At 50.0% G+C, this 17,554-nt stretch overlaps 1 protein-coding gene across 5 annotated transcripts in view; it reads right to left on the reverse strand.

Annotated features, from left to right (window-relative positions):
- GAREM2 (GRB2 associated regulator of MAPK1 subtype 2) overlaps positions 1–17,554 on the reverse strand; it is a 39,856-nt gene that overhangs the window by 2,095 nt on the left and 20,207 nt on the right. For all 5 annotated transcript variants that reach the window (XM_053250368.1, XM_053250385.1, XM_053250384.1 and 2 more), the window contains exons 4-5: positions 12,911–14,107; positions 777–940 (exon numbers count right to left, since the gene is read on the reverse strand). In XM_053250368.1, coding sequence (XP_053106343.1) covers positions 777–940; positions 12,911–14,107 — 1,361 coding nt within the window. The remainder of the gene's footprint in view (positions 1–776; positions 941–12,910; positions 14,108–17,554) is intronic.

A 17,554-nucleotide genomic window follows, 5' to 3' on the forward strand; every position in this document is an offset into this window, starting at 1 on the left:
TCCCTGGCAGCAGCATCTCCATGATCGGGCTGAGAGAGGCTCCTGCCTGCCACCTTGGAGAAGCCGCTGCCAGTCTGGGTAGATAATACTGCGCTAGATGGACCAAGGGTCTGACTCGGTATATGGCAGCTCCCTCTGTTTCTAAGAAAGCATCTGGCCGGACCAGTGCTGGTGTAAGGCACACCCTTCCAAGTGAAGTGAAGAGGGTGCTTATTACGGAGAGGGCCTTTTGGGTGGCAGCACCCATTTAGGGCATAGCCTCCCTGTTCTTTACCTTTCTGTTTACCTAGGGCTCTGAAAATAACTTTTTAAAAGTTTTTTAATTTTTTTATTATTAGTAGTATTATTTTGTAATTTCCCATTTTCTGGGTAAGTTTTAATGGCACGTTTTTACTTAATCGTTTTGTTGTTTGTGAGTTGCCCGGAGAGCCATGTGTTATGAGGGGGGTGAGCAACACCTAAAGGTGGTGGAAGCGGCTGATGCGATAGCAAAAGGAAAAGGGCCTCTGCTGCAGATGAGTTCTTGCACGAGCCGGAGATGCTGGCACGGTGCGCGACACGCAGCCCCGTCTCGTCCAGGTCCCCGAGGAGGCCTTCTGCCAGCAGCAGTGCACCACAGAGCACCACAACCACGGTCCACTCGCCCAGCACAAGTCTGGATGGAGGCCGCTGCTTCTGAGCACACCCGTCCCTCCCCCTGCCCGGCTCACAGCCCTCACCCAGGGGCTCTGGCTTCCAGCGCCCGCCCTCCCAATCCCCGCAGACGCGCCACTCACCTGCTGTGCAGGCCAGAAGAGTAGAAGGAGAGGCTGGAGCTGGGCGAAGCAGCCGGCTGGAGCTTGGGGAAGCGCAGAGGCACTGGGGGGCTGGAGCTGGAGAGTGGGGGGCCACCCCGCGGGGGCACTGGGGGCGCAATGAGCAGGCGGCATTCCTCCTTCACCTGGAAGAGAGAAGCAGGAGGGGAACTTAAGACAAAAAAAATGGCGGTGCTGGCAAAGACAACCCCCCCCCCGTTCTCTTTATTTCTCAATCTTGTATATCGCCCCAAACCTGCGTCTCTGGGCAGTTTACAAGAAGTGAAAACGCACAAGTAAAAACCTTAAAACAATTTAAAACCTAGTTAAATTTCAATGTGCATTCCAGAGTCTCCGGATGTCAGCAGAGAAGGCCCGTCCCTGGGTGGCCACCAGAGGAGCTGGGGGCAACTGCAGACGGACCTCTCCGGCTGATCCCGATGGGCAGTGGGGATGGTGGCGAAGAAGACGGAGAACACCCAAGTTGCTTAGGGCTTCATAGGTTATAACCAGCACCTTGTGCTTTGCCCGGAAACCTACTGGGAGCCACGGTAGCTCTTTTAATCTAGGAGTAATTGAAGGCGAGTGACCCGAAGCGCACGCTGTCCTCTCAGTCTGAGCAGGTTTCCATCCTTGGCAGGGACATTTTGCCAAGCTGACACTAATCAGAGGATCATTCTAGGGCAGGGGTTTGCACACTTGGGTCCCCAGATGTGGCTGGACTACAATTCCCATCATCCCCAGCCACAGGTGGCAGCAGCAGCATGGTCTCTGGGGCCAGGGCAGCAGCAGCCGCCACCGCCGCCAGGAGCCCAGGGCTCTTTGGGGCCCCGTGGTTAGCCAGAGCTCTGGGAGGAATGAAACGCCAAGGCGGCTGCAGGCCCAACAGGACCCAACTGCGACACACGGTGTGCCGCAGGACGTTTAGCTTCGCAGGAAAGCCTCCTGCCCAACTGAGGAACAAGGCCACCTTCCTGGGGAGTGGGAGGGCTGCAGCTCAGGGGCAGAGCCCAGATTTGGCAGGCAGAAGCTGCCAGGCTCTGTCCCGGCTGGCAGTTCACAAGGGCTCAGGGAAGGCCTGAAGAGCGGCTAGCAGAGGAAGCCAAGCAGACAGAGCGGCTAGAAGAACCAGGGCCTGGCAGGCCCAGTTGCCATGTACGAAGCCACGTCCCTTTTGTTGCCATTTTGTATTCCGGCAGCATCACCTTGACTGGGCTCCCCAGGTCAGAAGGATATCCCCCATGTCTCCCGTGGCGGAAATTAGGAGTGGAGGTGGCACAGGAAGCTGTCCCCGGAACCCTTCCTCCCCCCACCGCCCCCCAGATGAGCATGTGCACAACACACCCAAACCAGGCTGCTGGATGCCACTGCTGACCAATGGCCCTGAGGCCGCCGGAGTGCCTGCCGCAGCCAGAAACCCTCTGCCTCCTCTGGGCTCTCTTCCTTCAGGCAGGCCACAGCCAAGCCTCCGCTGGCTGCCCTGACCCAGCCCTGCCCGGTGGAAAGGCAGAACGATGCCTCTGCAAACGGGAGCCCTGGGGGACACGGTGCAGCCCCCCAGGTGGGAATCTGCCTCTCCGGCCAAAGCCCTTCCTCAACCGGAGGAGCCAGCAATGGTGAAACAGAAGTGGGGAAGGGAGCACGAGGGTGGCTTTTTCTTCGTCCCAGTGGGTGGCTACATGGACAAGCAGCTTGCAGACACTGACTATCTTGGGAGTCCATTATCCAGACACCTGGGTGAAGCTCTGAGGAGGTGCAGCAACATCCTTTATACAACCATGTTAAAGAAGACGACAATATTGATGGAGAAATGAGAGAATAATTATCACTTTTTAGAAACTGGTCTGGGGATAGCGGGATAGAAATGAAAAGTAAAATGAAATGAAATCTCCCTTCCCTCTCCACAATTTATTTGGTTTATTTAACCTGCATTTATAGTAAAAAAAAAACAAAAATCAACCATCTTGCAACATTTCAAAAAAAGACACCAAAGCAATCATAAAAATATTAGCCAACATCAGAAAGAAGAACCCAAGCCAAAAACCTACAAGACAGAATGGCACAAAAGAACATGAGCTCCCTACCCCCAAACGAGGCCTTCCCTCCTGAATCCATCTGCCCTGTTCCGGGACAGGAACCCTCACGCAGGAAACCCCTCTGGGGGGCTCAGCAGTTCCAGGCATCCCATCAGCCCAAGGCCATTGGTGGCACTTGTAGCCCAAACACATCTGGGGAGCCAAGGTGAGAGACCCTGCCCTAAAGACCAGTCAGTGGTCCTGTTTCCTGCAGGGAACCCAGTGCAGCCGTGCTGAAAGCAACAGAGTCTTGTAGCACCTTAAAGACTGTCCAACTTATTCTTGCAGCACCTTTTGGGGACTACGCTTCACTTGGTACATCTGATAAAGAGGACTGTAGACAACACATGCTTCTGCTACCATAAACGGGATAGCCTCGAAGGTGACACCAGATTCTTGGTTGCTGCTGTTACTACAGACTAAGCAGGCAACAGCCCTTCCAGCACCATTACTGATAACACAAATCCTCTATCAAATCCACAAGGCCTCCAGGAGCTTTCCTAGACCGCAGGCATTACCACGGGTTTACTGTGAGTTCAGATTTGTCCAATAAAAATGATACAAAAAGTGGATTTTTTTTTTTACCCCGGACATAAATTGGGCGAGGCTCTAATGCATGATGAAAATCCTGTGTGAAGTGCTCCCCAATATCTCGCATGGACTTTGGCGCAAATCCAGACGATGTGTGAATGCACACCCTCCATTCCGAGCGGACAGCCCCGTCTGGGATGCTCCAGGCTGAGCCAAGCCCAATGGCAGGACCTGTCAGCCCCAGGAAATGTCGCTGTCCCAGTAATGACCCAGACGTGCTTCCAAACCCCGCCCCCCCGGCAGGTGAGGCACTAGTCAATTGCCCGCTGGCACCTTTTCCCTTTCATATCTTAAGAGTTCGCTCATCCCTTGGAAGTGACCAGCTCTCTCCTCTCTACAAAGGATGCTCCTTTGGGGAATCTTTTTCGCCGGTTTCAAAGGCAGTGTTGGACCTGGTCACCTGACCTTGGGACCCTGGCGAATACTGGCTGAACTGGGCATCTTAAACTGGTCCTGGACGCAGATGGGCCTGTTTTCTAGAAGGGACTCTTCCTTTTGAAGAAGACTTACAAGCTACAACAGCACCCTAAATTTTTGATAAGACGTCTCGTTCCCAGCATTCCAACCTCTCTTCCGAGAGGCCTTCTCAGAGCGTGCAGGCTCCTGTCCCTTCCCTTCATGGCTGTTCTGCAACCATGATTCAAGGGAGGTCAGTTAAACCAAGGGGACGTTTTAAGATCTGTATTCATTCCAGTCAGATTCCTAAATGCATTTCTGACCCTCTGGGTGGCCCTGCTGGGTTCAGCCAGCCACACACTGGGCCTTGCCCAGCGGCCAGCCAGAGGCTTCCAAGAAGCCCACAAGCAAGGATGAGGCAGCAGAGACCGAAGCCGCCAAGGTAATTTTGGAGCCTGGACCTAAAGGCCTTTGGAGCTCCCCCCCACCCCCCGGCTGCAAGTTAAGCACCATTTTTTAACACGTCGGTTCTTGAGGGCACCAACCACACCACCCAGGACAGACTAGAGGTGATGTGAGGGCCCTGGGGTGTGTGGCGGTCCTGGACATCAGCCCCGGTCCAGGGGTCAGAGCACCTCTGTCTACTCAGCCTGTCCCAACTCAGACACCACCTCCTGCTTAGAGTACTGCCAGATTGTGCTCAGAGTCGGCGCTTCTGCCTGTGTGGGACGAGGGGGGATCCTGTTTCTCTCTGCAGCTGGAGATGCAGCTGCTCAGTAGCTAGTTCGGTCTCTATGACCATCCCGTACTCGCCCCATCCAGGCAAAGGACCCTGCTTACATTCTTCCATGGATTTTTAAAGCCAACTGAACTGGAGGCCATCACAGCCATTTCAGGTGGCAGCAAATTCCATAGATCACCTTTATTTACTGGAAATGTTTGCACCGCACACTCCAGCCCAAAGGGTGCTCAGAGCAGCAGATAACTGGCTGAAAGAACAGTGCAATTTCACAGCACTATTGGAAACCAGAGAGCAGCAAAACATAAAATCCAACCTCAATGCCACCGTTGGTCTGGTTCAGACATGATGCTCAGCCACGGTTTTGCCTCTGCAGCTGCCATTGGCTCATGGCTCTCAGGGGAGGGGGGAGGCCACGCCTCCACTTTCATTTTAGAACAAGTCATTCAGAGAGCTGCGGGCTGCTCTAACCAAAGTTAGTTAACAAACCAAGGTACCAATGGACGGTTTGATCTTGTTTTGTTTTAAGGCTGGAAACAGCCCTTTGAATTATGCCCAAAACCAGACTGGGAGCCATTTAGAAACTAGTGAGAAATGTTCCCCTGGACCCAGTCAGTCATCTGGCCACAATATTTCGAGCTCACCCAGTTGCTGAGTAGCACTATAAGTCAGCCATGCACACAACTGAACATGGTAGCCCAATGGAGAGCAGCAGGTGAAAAGAAAATGAAGGACAAACCAACATCCCCATTGGAGTTGAAGCCTGCTACAGACTGCCGGATCAAGGAGAGGGTGTGGATGCTGCGTTCCAGAAATAAAGTGCAGACATTTCAAGGAAGCAAGGGTGAGCAGTAACTGGGGACGTCACCTACCCCGATATTGCCGGAGAGACAAACTTCATTAAGGATCGGACAGCCCAAAAACCCCTCGCATGCCTCTTTCAGAAGATGGAGGGAGGAATAAAGGGGATTGGCCATCCCTGACTTGACTTTAACCACTAGGGAAGGCCGGGTCAAAAGTTGGGAGCTGGTCTTGTGGTAGCAAGCATGAATGGTCCCCTTTGCTAAGGAGGGTCTGCCCTGCTTTGCCTTTGAATGGGAGACTATATGTATGAGCACGGGAAGATATTCCCCTCAGGAGATGGGGCCGCTCTGGGAAGAGCCCCTGCCTGCTTGCATGCAGAAGGTTCCACGTTCCCTCCCTGGCAGCATCTCCAGGTAGGGTTGAGAGAGACTCCTGCCCTAAACCTTGGGAGAAGCCGTTGCCAGTCTGGGTAGACAATACTGAGCTAGATGACCCATGGTCCGACTTGATATAGGGCAGCTTCCTCTGTTCCTAACAAGGGCGCTTTCCAGATGACACGCTACCACAGTGTCACAACATAAGTGTGTTTCTGCACTGCCTGTGCTGTCTCTGCGCTGTAAGCAAGATGCCGTTCACATTTCTGAAGCCTCCTTTCAGATTTTGTTGCTGTGTAGTTGCCCTATAATGCTGCGTATGCGTCACAGAAAAATAGTTGTATTTCCCCACTGTAGCTTACAACAGATTTCAACCCTAACCTACGGTTTGAATTTGGCACACAAAACGTTGCAGTTTACACCACTTTTTGCTTTGTAAGGCTTGCTATCTGGAAGCCACTCTGGAGGAAGTGCCAAGTCACCCTGGAATTCTTGGAAATGAAGTAAGAACATAGACAGACGTGTACCCTGCAATTTCAGGCTATATGTAAACACTGATTTTAAGAAACACAGAAAAGGGCTAGGAGGGACCACAGCTAGATAAATTACTAGCGGAAGGAGGAATTACTAGCGGAAGGAGGAATTAGTAAGGGCAAAATCATAAACAACTCCAGAGAGCAAGAAAAATGGGAGACATAGAAAAATGTGGCTGCACAAGCTGAGAGATGATGAGCTGAATTTCCCCCCCAAAGACCCAAATAAGAAATGGAAGGAAAGACGGATCACTATGGACAAGGAGAGACACGCAGTCCTAGGGCCAGGGAAGCTTAAGACCTCAAACAAGCTGATTTGGGGGGTGCAAAGAGCAAGACAAAGGGCTTTTTTTGAGTAGAGTCGAAGGAAGGGGAAGGAAAGGGCGGAGCTGTTGTTGCGAAAGGGTGCTGGAACCAGTAGCAGCCTCTCCTAATGAGCCAGGGAGGTGCCAAAGGAGGCCGCTTGGGTTGCTCTCTTTCTCTCTCGCACGCGCATGCGTGCTTTCCAGATTACCCGCTCAGCAGTGGCAAAATGCTTCGGTTCGGGCAAATTGCATTCAGAACACAAATAGCAAAGCGCCCAGCAGGGGGAGCAGTCTCGCAAAAACTCACAGTCAGAAAACACAGCAACCTTTTTACGCCGGAAATACATTATAGCAATAAATCACAGTGATTAAATCCGAAACGAGGCATCAGAAATGTGAATGGCACCCTGATGTCAGCGTAGAGACTGCAGTGTCACATCACAACACAGGAAGTGCAGAAGCACACTTTGGAGATACGTCGTGACCCCGTTGCAGGGTCTAATCTGGAAAGTGCCTCCACCTCTCTTAGCACCACACCTGAGAGCTGCACTGGAACATAGGAAGCTGCCATATACTGAGTCAGACCCTTGGTCTATCTAGCTCATTATCGTCTCCACAGACTGGCAGCAGCTTCTCCTAAGTTGCAGGCAGGAGTCTGAATTCAGCCTATCTTGGAGATGCTGCCAGGGAGGGAACTTGGAACTTAGATGCTCTTCCCAGAGCGGCTCCATCCCCTGAGGGGAATATCTTGCAGTGCTCACACTTCTAGTCTCCCTTTCAAATGCAACCAGGGCAGACCCTGCTTAGCTAAGGGGACAAGACATGCGGGCTACCACCAACCCAGCTCTCCTCACTTTGCCAGTGGTGGCGAACCACACAGCTCCATCTGACACATAGCCAGCCTGCAGGAGGCACAGGCAGTAGAGAGAGGAGCCACGCAAGCTGTTCCATTGGCACACACACACCCCACACCCAGCTCGTTAGGATCCATCTTCTCTTAAAAAGGGACCTCACAGCAGCAGCATGAATGGCGATGGGTCAGGATTACAGCTCAAGACTGATACGGAGTTGGTCGGGAAACAGCCATCGAAATGAACTCAAGTCTTTGGGGCCGGATGAATTGTATCCTATAGGACCGGCTTGAAGAGGGGTTTGGATCACTTCATGGAGGAGAGGTCTATCATCGGCTGCTAGTTGGAGGTCTACAGGCCACCTCCAGTCTCAGAGGCAGGATGCCTCTGAGTCCCAGTTGCAGGGGAGCAACAGCGGGAGGGAGGGTGTGACCCTTTCAACTCCTGCCTGTGGCTTCCGGTGGCATCTGGTGGGTCACTGTGTGAAACAGGATGCTGGGCTAGATGGGCCTCCTTGAGGGGCCTGATCCAGCAGGGCTCTTCTTATGTTCCTATATGCTAAAAGTGTTGGAAGTTAAAGGACTTTGCGCTGTCTCTTTGCCTCAGACAGTGGAGGACAGACTAGTAAGTCAGAGGGCTAGAGGGTCAAGACATTTGTCATCCCTTCTCCACTGCTCTGATGCTATCCCTTTGAAATGTAGATTGCTAATCTTAGGGGATTAAACTTACTTCCTTCTCTCTTTCTTCTCTACCTGGCCGCCTACCTTGCAACATGGCAAGCTTCTCTCCCTGCACCATATGTGCAGAGAGGATGCAGAATCCATCTGCATCCAGATAGATAGATAGATTAGAGATCCTAAATCCTCACTTTCCTATCTAGAATGGAGTTCCTTAATAAATGCCTTTTATATTGATTTGAAACTATGAATTGGCTCCAAGTTACTTTACTCTCAGCACACACGCATGCTTAACTAATCTGCTGTGTTGTGCCTCTGTGCACTCTGCTATAATGAGAAAGGGATTCTCTCACCACAGAGAATTTCCAACAGGTTATGGGAGCCCAGTATTTTGAGCTGCGTGTATTGCAACTAGAGAGTTAGGTTTGTTCCAGGAGATCCACTGAGATCTAGCGTGGACACTTTGAATTGCTAATCTACAGCAACTGCCTTTTGGAGCCGGTGAGGATGGCTACATACCTAGAAGGAAAACTCAGGCTGACTATCCTGAATGCAGACAACTATTTGGAATGGAAAACCAGACTGAGGATTGCACTGAAAGCAGAAGGACTCCAAAACGTTACTGAGGAGACCCCCCCACCAGAAGGAACCACAAATGCTGAGAAAAAGGCGAAACAAGACTGGCTAATTAAGGGTGCGAAATCGTAAGCTATGATTACAGCTTCTGTGAGTAAAATCTACTTTTTGCTATTTGTGATCTTGGAACCTCAAAGGAAATGCTGAGCAAGCTAGATTCCTTGCATATGAAAAAAGGGAGGGCATACACCTTTAATTTACGAAAGAAAATGCAGGATCTTCAGTATAAAGAGGAGGACTGTTTTTCTACTTTTGTAGGAATTTTGGAAGATTTCTTTTTCAAATTTAAAGAGGCAGGGGAGGAATTTACAGACAGTCAGAAGCTGGAAGCTCTGTTCCTGAGCATGCCTCCCAGCTATAGCAGTATAATCAGCCAATTGGAAACCCACACCAATCTAAGCTTTGAAAAGGCTGTGGAAACATTGTGTTCTGAAACAAGCAGAAGGAGAATTTTGAATTCACGCTGTGAAAGTGAATTGCCAAGTAACTTTGCTCTTAAAGCAACAATTGATCATTCCAGACATAACCTGAGATGGGGAGGGAATGCTGCAAGAGGAAACCGCATGAGGCCCCCACATTTACATACAAAGAGATCTGATTATGTTGCCGCCAAAGAAACTCAGCCCAGAGAGAGAGGTCATATGACCGCCACTCCTGAAATGAGGCGAACTGGGAATAATGCCTTTAGATGTTTTCTATGTAACGAATTTGGCCACAAGGTGGCAAACTGTCCCAAGAATCAGACAAAGGCTTTTAATCAGACAAACAATTTTTATCAGACAAGGGGAACAGATTCTACTAAGGAGAATTTAAACAGAAATTATAATGTTAATCTAATGCAAGGTGATGAAAAGTTCATTTTGGATTCTGGGTCGTCAGTGCATATCTCTAAAAATCTAAGTTTCTATACTGAACTGTTTGATATTCCTGAAGAGACTGTTTATTTGGGCAATAATACTACAATTAAAGCCAAGAAGAAAGGCGAAGGAATTTTGAATTGCAAATTGCTGGATGGATCTGTTAAGCCATTTTTTCTTAAAGATGTTTTGTATATCCCTGACTTCTCAAGCTCCTTGATTTCAATTTCCAAGCTAGAAAGGCAAGGCTGTGAACTGTATATTAAAGATGGACAATGTGTTGTTACCCAGAATGGAGAAGTTTGCCTTGTAGGCTCTGAATCCCAAGGTCTTTATTGTGTGGAAGAGCACTCTACAGACAGAGAAAGACCAGCCCATTCTATACCTAATGAAGTGAACCTTGCCAAGTCATGCCTGCATGAAAACTGCTTGCAACTGTGGCATAGAAGGCTAGGACAAAGGAGTCATGAGTCAATCCAGAACATGAAGGAAAAAGGATTAGCTAATGGCATTGATTTTGTACCATGTGACATTGTAACTAACTGTGTTTGTTGTCTTGAGTCCAAAGTAGTTAACAAGCCATATCCAAAGCAGAGTGAAAGGAAGACCGGAAGACCCTTGGAACTGATCCACAACGATATACCTGGACCACTACCAGCAACCATAGGTAATCAGAAGTATTTTCTAACAATAACAGATGATTTCTCACGATACACGTGTGTTTTTCTACTAAAGGAAAAATCAGAGATGCTCGAGAAATTCCAGAAATATGTGGCGATGGCAAGCAAAATATTTGGCTGGAAGCCAAAGATCCTACGCACAGACAATGGAGGAGAATATATGTCCAACGCCACACAGCAGTTCCTGAGAGAACATGGAATCGTGCATCAAACCACGGTACCTTACTGCCCGTCCCAAAATGGAATCTCAGAAAGAAAGAACAGAACTCTACTTGACATGGTAAGATGCATGCTTGCTGATGCACACTTCCCACAGAAATTCTGGGGAGAAGGCATCATGACTGCTACATACATACAAAACAGAATGCACACAAAGCCTATAGGAACAACACCTTATGAACTTTGGCATGGTCATAAGCTGTCAATGATGCACCTGCGTGTCTTTGGAAGCACGGCTTACTCATACATCCCAAAGGAAAAAAGGACTAAGTTAGGGGCTAGGGCCACAAAAAGGGATTTTTGTAGGCTACTCAGCATAGTCCAAAGGCTACAGAATTCTGGATCCTGACACCAACAGGATAACCATAATCAGAGCGGTGTGTTTTGAAGAGAATGAAAGAGCTACACCTTCAGAGGGGGCCTATACCAAAGCAAGCAACCAGACCAAGCACCCTGATGACTGGATTATGCTTCCTGATCTCAAAGGAATTGAGGAGGAGGAGACAGCAGATCCAGATCCAACCACAGTCGACACAGAAACCCCCAGCGATCCACCAGATGCACCTGAGGTAATGGGAGAGACCACAGAGGGTAGGGTGAGGTGAGGTGAGGTGATCAACGCGCTCAAACAGAGGTGTTCCAGCTCCAAGACTGTCCTACCTCGCAAGAACAGCGGAACAACTAGAACCTTCATCATGGGGGGAAATATCCCAGCTACCACAACCAGAAGCCCAGAAGTGGAAACAAGCTGCAATTGAAGAGCTTGAGGCTCTACAGAAAAACAAAACCTGGACTCTTACTAAGTTACCTCAAGGAAGGAAAGTTATAGGCTGCAAATGGGTTTTCAAACTCAAACATGATGCTGATGGTGAGATTCAGCGCTACAAAGCAAGATTAGTAGCAAAAGGATATTCACAGAAATATGGAGAAGATTATGATGAAACCTTTGCACCAGTGGTTAAACATAACACAGTAAGGACTCTGTTAAGTATTGCTGCTAGCAAAGGAATGTATGTTGCACACCTAGACGTGAAAACTGCATTCTTACATGGTGAACTGGAAGAGGTCATTTACATGCAACAACCACCAGGTTTCTTAGAGAAAGACAAAGAGGACTATGTATGCAAACTGCAAAAGAGCATTTACGGTTTAAAACAGGCTGCCAGAGCATGGAATATAAAACTGAATGATATGCTGCTTCAAGCAAACTTCAAAAGAAGCAACACGGATCCCTGTCTATACACGAGATGCATAGATGGCAAGTGGACTTACATTTTGGCGTATGTTGATGATTTGATTCTTGCCTATGAAAATCCAGATGACAGCAAGGAAATAATGCATCATCTGAACAGAGAAGTGGAAGTCAAGCAACTTGGCAACATTGCACACTACTTGGGCATTCAAGTACAAAGAGAGAAAGATGGAAGTTTCCTCATCAACCAAGAACAGAAAATTAAAGATTTGATAAACTTGCTAAGACTGGAAAATGCAAATCCTACACCAACTCCAATGGAAGTGAACTACATAAAGCAAGAAGATCAAACTGAGCCACTGTCTGACAACCACAGATATTGTGAAGCATTGGGTAAGCTTTTATACATTAGTACACTCACTAGACCAGATATTAGCACAGCAGTTGGCTTACTTTGTAGAAAGACTGCATGACCAACAGTCAAGGACTGGAATGCAATTAAGAGACTTGTTAGGTACCTAAAGGGTACTGCACACTTTAAGCTCAAGCTGCCAGCTAACAGTCAACCAAAACTAGAAGCATATGTAGATGCAGACTAGGGTGGAGATATAACAGACAGGAAATCCACCAGCGGTTACATAATTTTCTATGGAGATGGAGTTCCTTAATAAATGCCTTTTATATTGATTTGAAACTTTGAATTGGCTCCAAGTTACTTTACTCTCAGCACACGCGCATGCTTAACTAATCTGCTGTGTTGTGCTGTGTTGTGCCTCTGTGCACTCTGCTATAATGAGAAAGGGATTCTCTCACCACAGAGAATTTCCAACAAAAAGAACCTCTTGGTGCACCTTCAGAAACTCTGTTGATCATCTTTGAGAAACCGTGGAAAATGGATGAGGTGTCCCACGGCTGGAGACAGGCCAATCCTGTCCCCAATTTTCAGAAATGGGAGGGGGGGAATAGGACAGCCTGTGGGGGTATTAATTCAGATGCAATTCAACAGGGCAAGCTCAAGGGAGGCACCAAAAGCGACTCTGCTCCGTTCCACTGGCAGCCAGGAAGGGCAGGGTGGCGCCTTCACGTGACCAGGCATCCAGCTGGTGGGAGAGGTGAAGCTCCTTCACCAGGTGGCTCTCCCAGGGATCCCTCTCCCCACCCAACCTTCTACGCCAGGAGCCTCTTACCGCTTCGGATTTGGGTGGGACCGGGGGTGGAGCGTCTCCCTTGGCCTCCTCCCTCAGCAGGGCTTGGCAGCGCGCAGAGCTGCCCAGCGAGGAGGAGATGCTGGCAAAAGAGATGAGGTCCCGCTGGGCTGTGTTGACGCTCTCCAGCCCAGGAGGGTTGCTGCTGGGTTCCGAGTAGTTCTCGGTGGTGCTTTGATTGGTCCACAGTTCCTCGTAGGGGAGCTCTGGAGTCCGGAAGGTGGGTTCAGCCCAGTCGGGCGTCATGTACTCGCGCTCCGAGTCCAAGGCCTCAGCCAGGAAGACGGAGTGCTCCTGGCGGGAGGGGAGGAGCACCTGCTGGTTCCTCCCTCCCGGGCCAGCGTCCTGGCCGCTGCTCTCGGAGGCACTATAGAGGCAGAGCGAAAGGCGCTGGAAGGACTGGGCCAGTTCATCACGGGCGTAGCCCTGCAGGTAGAGCCGGACCCGGCGGGGGCTGGCACACTCCTCCGAGAAGTCCGGCTTGGCCTCGCGCACAGCCTTGGAGTACTCGTTGGGGTCAAAGCACTCCTGGCAGAGGGCGGCGCTCTCCCGCAAGAGCTTCTCCAGCTGGGGGTCTCCGCCGCCACGCAGCATCCCCTCCGGCAGCATGAAGCGGGGCATGTCGGTCAGCAGGAGGAAGTGGAAGGGCGCCAGCTCCGCCTTGCGCAGGAGGCAGCACAGCACCACCGTCTTGGAGATGATGCTGACCAGCTTGTAGCAGTGGCCCTCGCGGATGGCGTGCAGGTCGTAGGGGTTGCGGGGCGGCCGGCTGGGGACAGTCACGTTGACGGGCAGCCGCACCTTCTCGATGATGCTGCGGATGGTGTGCTCCCCCTCCTGCATCTGCAGCTCCAGCGGGGAGCGGGTGCTGAAGCGCCCCTTGCACTGGAAGGGCAAGCTGAGGCTCTCGTTGGTCCGGTGGTTCATGCAGATCAGGCAGGGCATCTTGCCCTTCGGCTGCTTGCCGCCCCCGCTGCCGCCACCACCACCGCTGCCCCCTCCACCACTGCCGGGGACTCCCGCTTTGCCCAGCTTCCGGAGCAGCGTGTTGAAGCGCGACTTCTCCTTCGCCGCTTTTGCACACAGGATCTCTGCCTGGCCCATGAGGGTCAGCTCATCTCCTGCGTGCAGCGTGAAATTGTACACCTCGCTGTCCTCGCTGAACTCGCCCGACACGACCTGCGGAGAGTGGGGAGCAAGAGGTGGAGGGTCAACGAGGAGAGCAGGAGTGGCCCGTTCGCATGAGGCTGGGCAGCCCAAAGGAGGCGCTACGGGCTGCCCCCCCTTCCCCCCCTGCCCAGTTAACCACGCAGCTCTGGCCAGCCTCTCATCACAAAAAACACATCACAGAGAAGCGTCGGGCCATAACAGAAGCCGTGGGGTGTTGTTTTTAAAAGCGGCTGGAGATAGAGGGGTTTTTTTTTTTTACGCTGGACATAATTCAGGCTAGGCCAGAATGCACAGCCTTAATTTGGGGGGAAACAGAGTCGCGTCTGAACAGGTCCCTGATCGCTCGCAGTGACTTTGGGATATATCCAGCTGATATGTGGACTCTCACCCTCCATTCAGGAGGAGATTCGAACTAACAGCCACATGTGCAAAAGCTCCTGTGCTGTGACACCACAGCCCCTGCACGGTAAGGAAGGTGCCGTTCACATTTCCAATGCCTTCTTTCGGATTTTATTGCTGCGTTACAGCCCAATAATGTCGCACCAGCACTGCAACAAAAAATTAGCTGTATTTGCCTGTAACCCCTTACAATGGACCTTACCATGGATTTCAACTGAGGTTTGAATTTGGCACACAAAACGTCGCAGTTTACAGCACGTTTTGCATTGTAAAGATTGCTGTCTGGAAACCACCCTGCAGGCGAGCCGTGCATCAGGTAGGCCTGTGCAGGCTAAATCTGCCACATCTCTACCTGATGGAGGGAGGCGAGCTGGGAGGAGAGCTGGTCTTGTGGCAGAAGGCATGCACTGTCCCCTTTGCTAAGCAGGGTCCTCCCTGGCTTGCATTTTAATGGGAGACATGTGAACACAGTAAGATATTCCCCTTAGCAGGCGGGGTGCTCTGGGAAGAGCACCTGCCTGCAGAAGGTGCCAAGTTCCCTCCCCGGCAGCATCTCCAAGAGAGGGTTGAGAGAGACTCCTGCCTGCAACCTTGGAGAAGCCGCTGCCAGTCTATGAAGACAATACTGAGCTAGGTGGACCAAGGGTCTGACCCAGTATATGGCAGCTTCCTATGTTCCTAATTTGGTGTCTGTGTGTGGCAGGGGAGAAACAGGCACAATTGGGCTGCTGGGAACCAGAGGCAGCAGTGCCTCATTACCTCCACCACCACCACCACCCCAATTCCAGGAGGAGCCACTGCCTCTGGCCAGCAAGCAATGATCTGTTTTCAAGGCTTTCAGCATCAGCACGGCAGCAACTCAGGTTTAGCAAAGGTTGACAGGGTTAAGCAGCTGCAGTCATTAGCTCTGTTCATAAGAGCTCATTTTCTGCTGTCAAGTATTTATTAAAGTGGCACCCAAGGCTTTGGCAAGCTCCTGTCTGTGGCTTCCAGTGCAGGGGCATATCTAGGGTGGGGCAGGCAGGGCACATGCCCCGGGCACCACTTGAAGGGGGGCGCAATTTCTTAATATTAAAAAATTTTAAAAATGGCCACCAAAAACTAAATGGCCACTGGGCATGCTCAAATGGCCTCTGTGAGGCCCTAGGGCATGCCACGCCTTGCAGAGGCCATTTGAGCATGCACAGTGGCCATTTAGTTTTCAGAGGCCATTTTTTTAAAAAAAAATATTTTTAAAAATGACCACCACACATGCTCAAATGGTGCCTATGAGGCCCTGGAGGCCAGTGGGAGGAGGGGGAAACTTTGCAGACCCCCCACAGCCTTTAAGAAGTCCCCGGAAGGGGCTACAGGTAATTTTTTTAAAAAAAATTAATATAATATGTCACTGTACACATATTCAGATTGGCACTATGTACAGAGAATCAGGGCTTGTGAATACTGAGCTGAAGTTTATGAGCTAAGATTGTATCCATTTGCTGTTATTTTGCTTCTTGTGATAAGTGAGTTAAATGTGATGTCTTAATAATATGGCTATTAATGGTGAGTTTGTCTTTGAATCAGTGTGAAATCCTTAGTATTAAGGCCCACTGGGAGTTTCTTGCTCTTTCTCTCATTTTTACTGTCTTTCTGAAATACTAGAATATATTCCAAGCAGTGACACAGTTTACTCTGCATATCGTTTAATTATTTTCAGAGTATCTGAAGTATGTGAGCCGTATCGGAAGGGCAGTATATAAATCTAATAAATAAATTAATTAATTAATCTGGGAAAAGTCAAATTCTCCATTTATTTTTAAAACTTATGTAATCGTGATGCTACAATGCATAGCAGGGAATTAGACAGGCACTTCTTTTAGTTTTTCCAAGTACACCTCCGCATAATATTTGGGGATTTCATGAGCCCCAGCATACTAAAATTTGTAGTTTTCCAGCATTTTCTTGGTCTGGCTACGTCCACTGCTAAATAGTTTTTGAAATATTAAAAGATTAACAAGCTAGACTTGTATTTTTCAGCTGACATTAAGGTAAAGTTATCTGAAAGATGGGTGTCAGATGTTTGGACAGGGGGCGCAATTTCAGTGCTTGCCCTAGGCGCTATTTTCCCTAGATACGCCTCTGTTCCAGTGGCATCTGGTGGGCCACTGTGCGAAACAGGATGCTGGACTAGATGGGCCTTGGGCCTGATCCAGCAGGGCTGTTCTTCTGTTCTTAGTCTAGCTCACTTTAATTCACACACAGAGAAGCTGTACTGCAAAAGGTTGCCCCCAACGTAGTTCAGCTCTGCTCTAAGGACTGATGACCATTTAAGAAACTCTAACAAAGGTGAAACTGAGCTGAACAAAGCTGCGATCAGGTCAGATTTCAAGCAAGAACACAGAGAAAACCAGCTTAAAGAGTCAGGACTCTCTCTGGGTGGCAGCAAACAGTGGGATATTCAGAGCTTTCACACAAGTTCCGAGTGTGGCCTTCCTCCCTGTACACACACTGCTGCAGGTTTCAGCACTGATTCCTAGTGTGGTCGCACCCTCTGTACACCTGCTGAGCTGGGGCCTTGTGTGGTTTTTGTAGCACCACCTGTCAGCCAGCGCCTGCATTTGGAGAACAACCCGCTGTTTGTCACAAAAGCAGTAATTAAGAAGGGCAAGTTCTTAGGAACATAGGAAGCTGCCATATACTGAGTCAGACCCTTGGTCTATCTAGCTCAGGATTGTCTACCCAGACTGGCAGCGGCTTCTCCAAGATCGCAGGCAGGCCTCTCTCTCAGCCCTATCTCGTCGGAGATGCCACCAGGGAGGGAACTTGGAACCTTCTGCTCTTCTGGAACCTTCTGCGGCTCCATCCCCTCAGGGGAATATTTAAAAGTGCTCACACTTTTAGTCTCCCTTTCATATGCAACCAGGGTGGACCCTGCTTAGCTTAAGGGGATAAGTCATACTTGCTACCACCAGACCAGCTCTCCTCTCCTTCGTCTTGGAATGCAAGAACTGGCCAGCAGTTGGAACTGTGAAAATTGGTGGTGTATGTACAGACAGCAAGCTCACGGCTGGAAGTAGC

The sequence above is a fragment of the Hemicordylus capensis genome, chromosome 1, assembly GCF_027244095.1.
Source record: "Hemicordylus capensis ecotype Gifberg chromosome 1, rHemCap1.1.pri, whole genome shotgun sequence".
Taxonomy (NCBI): Eukaryota; Metazoa; Chordata; class Lepidosauria; order Squamata; family Cordylidae; genus Hemicordylus; species Hemicordylus capensis.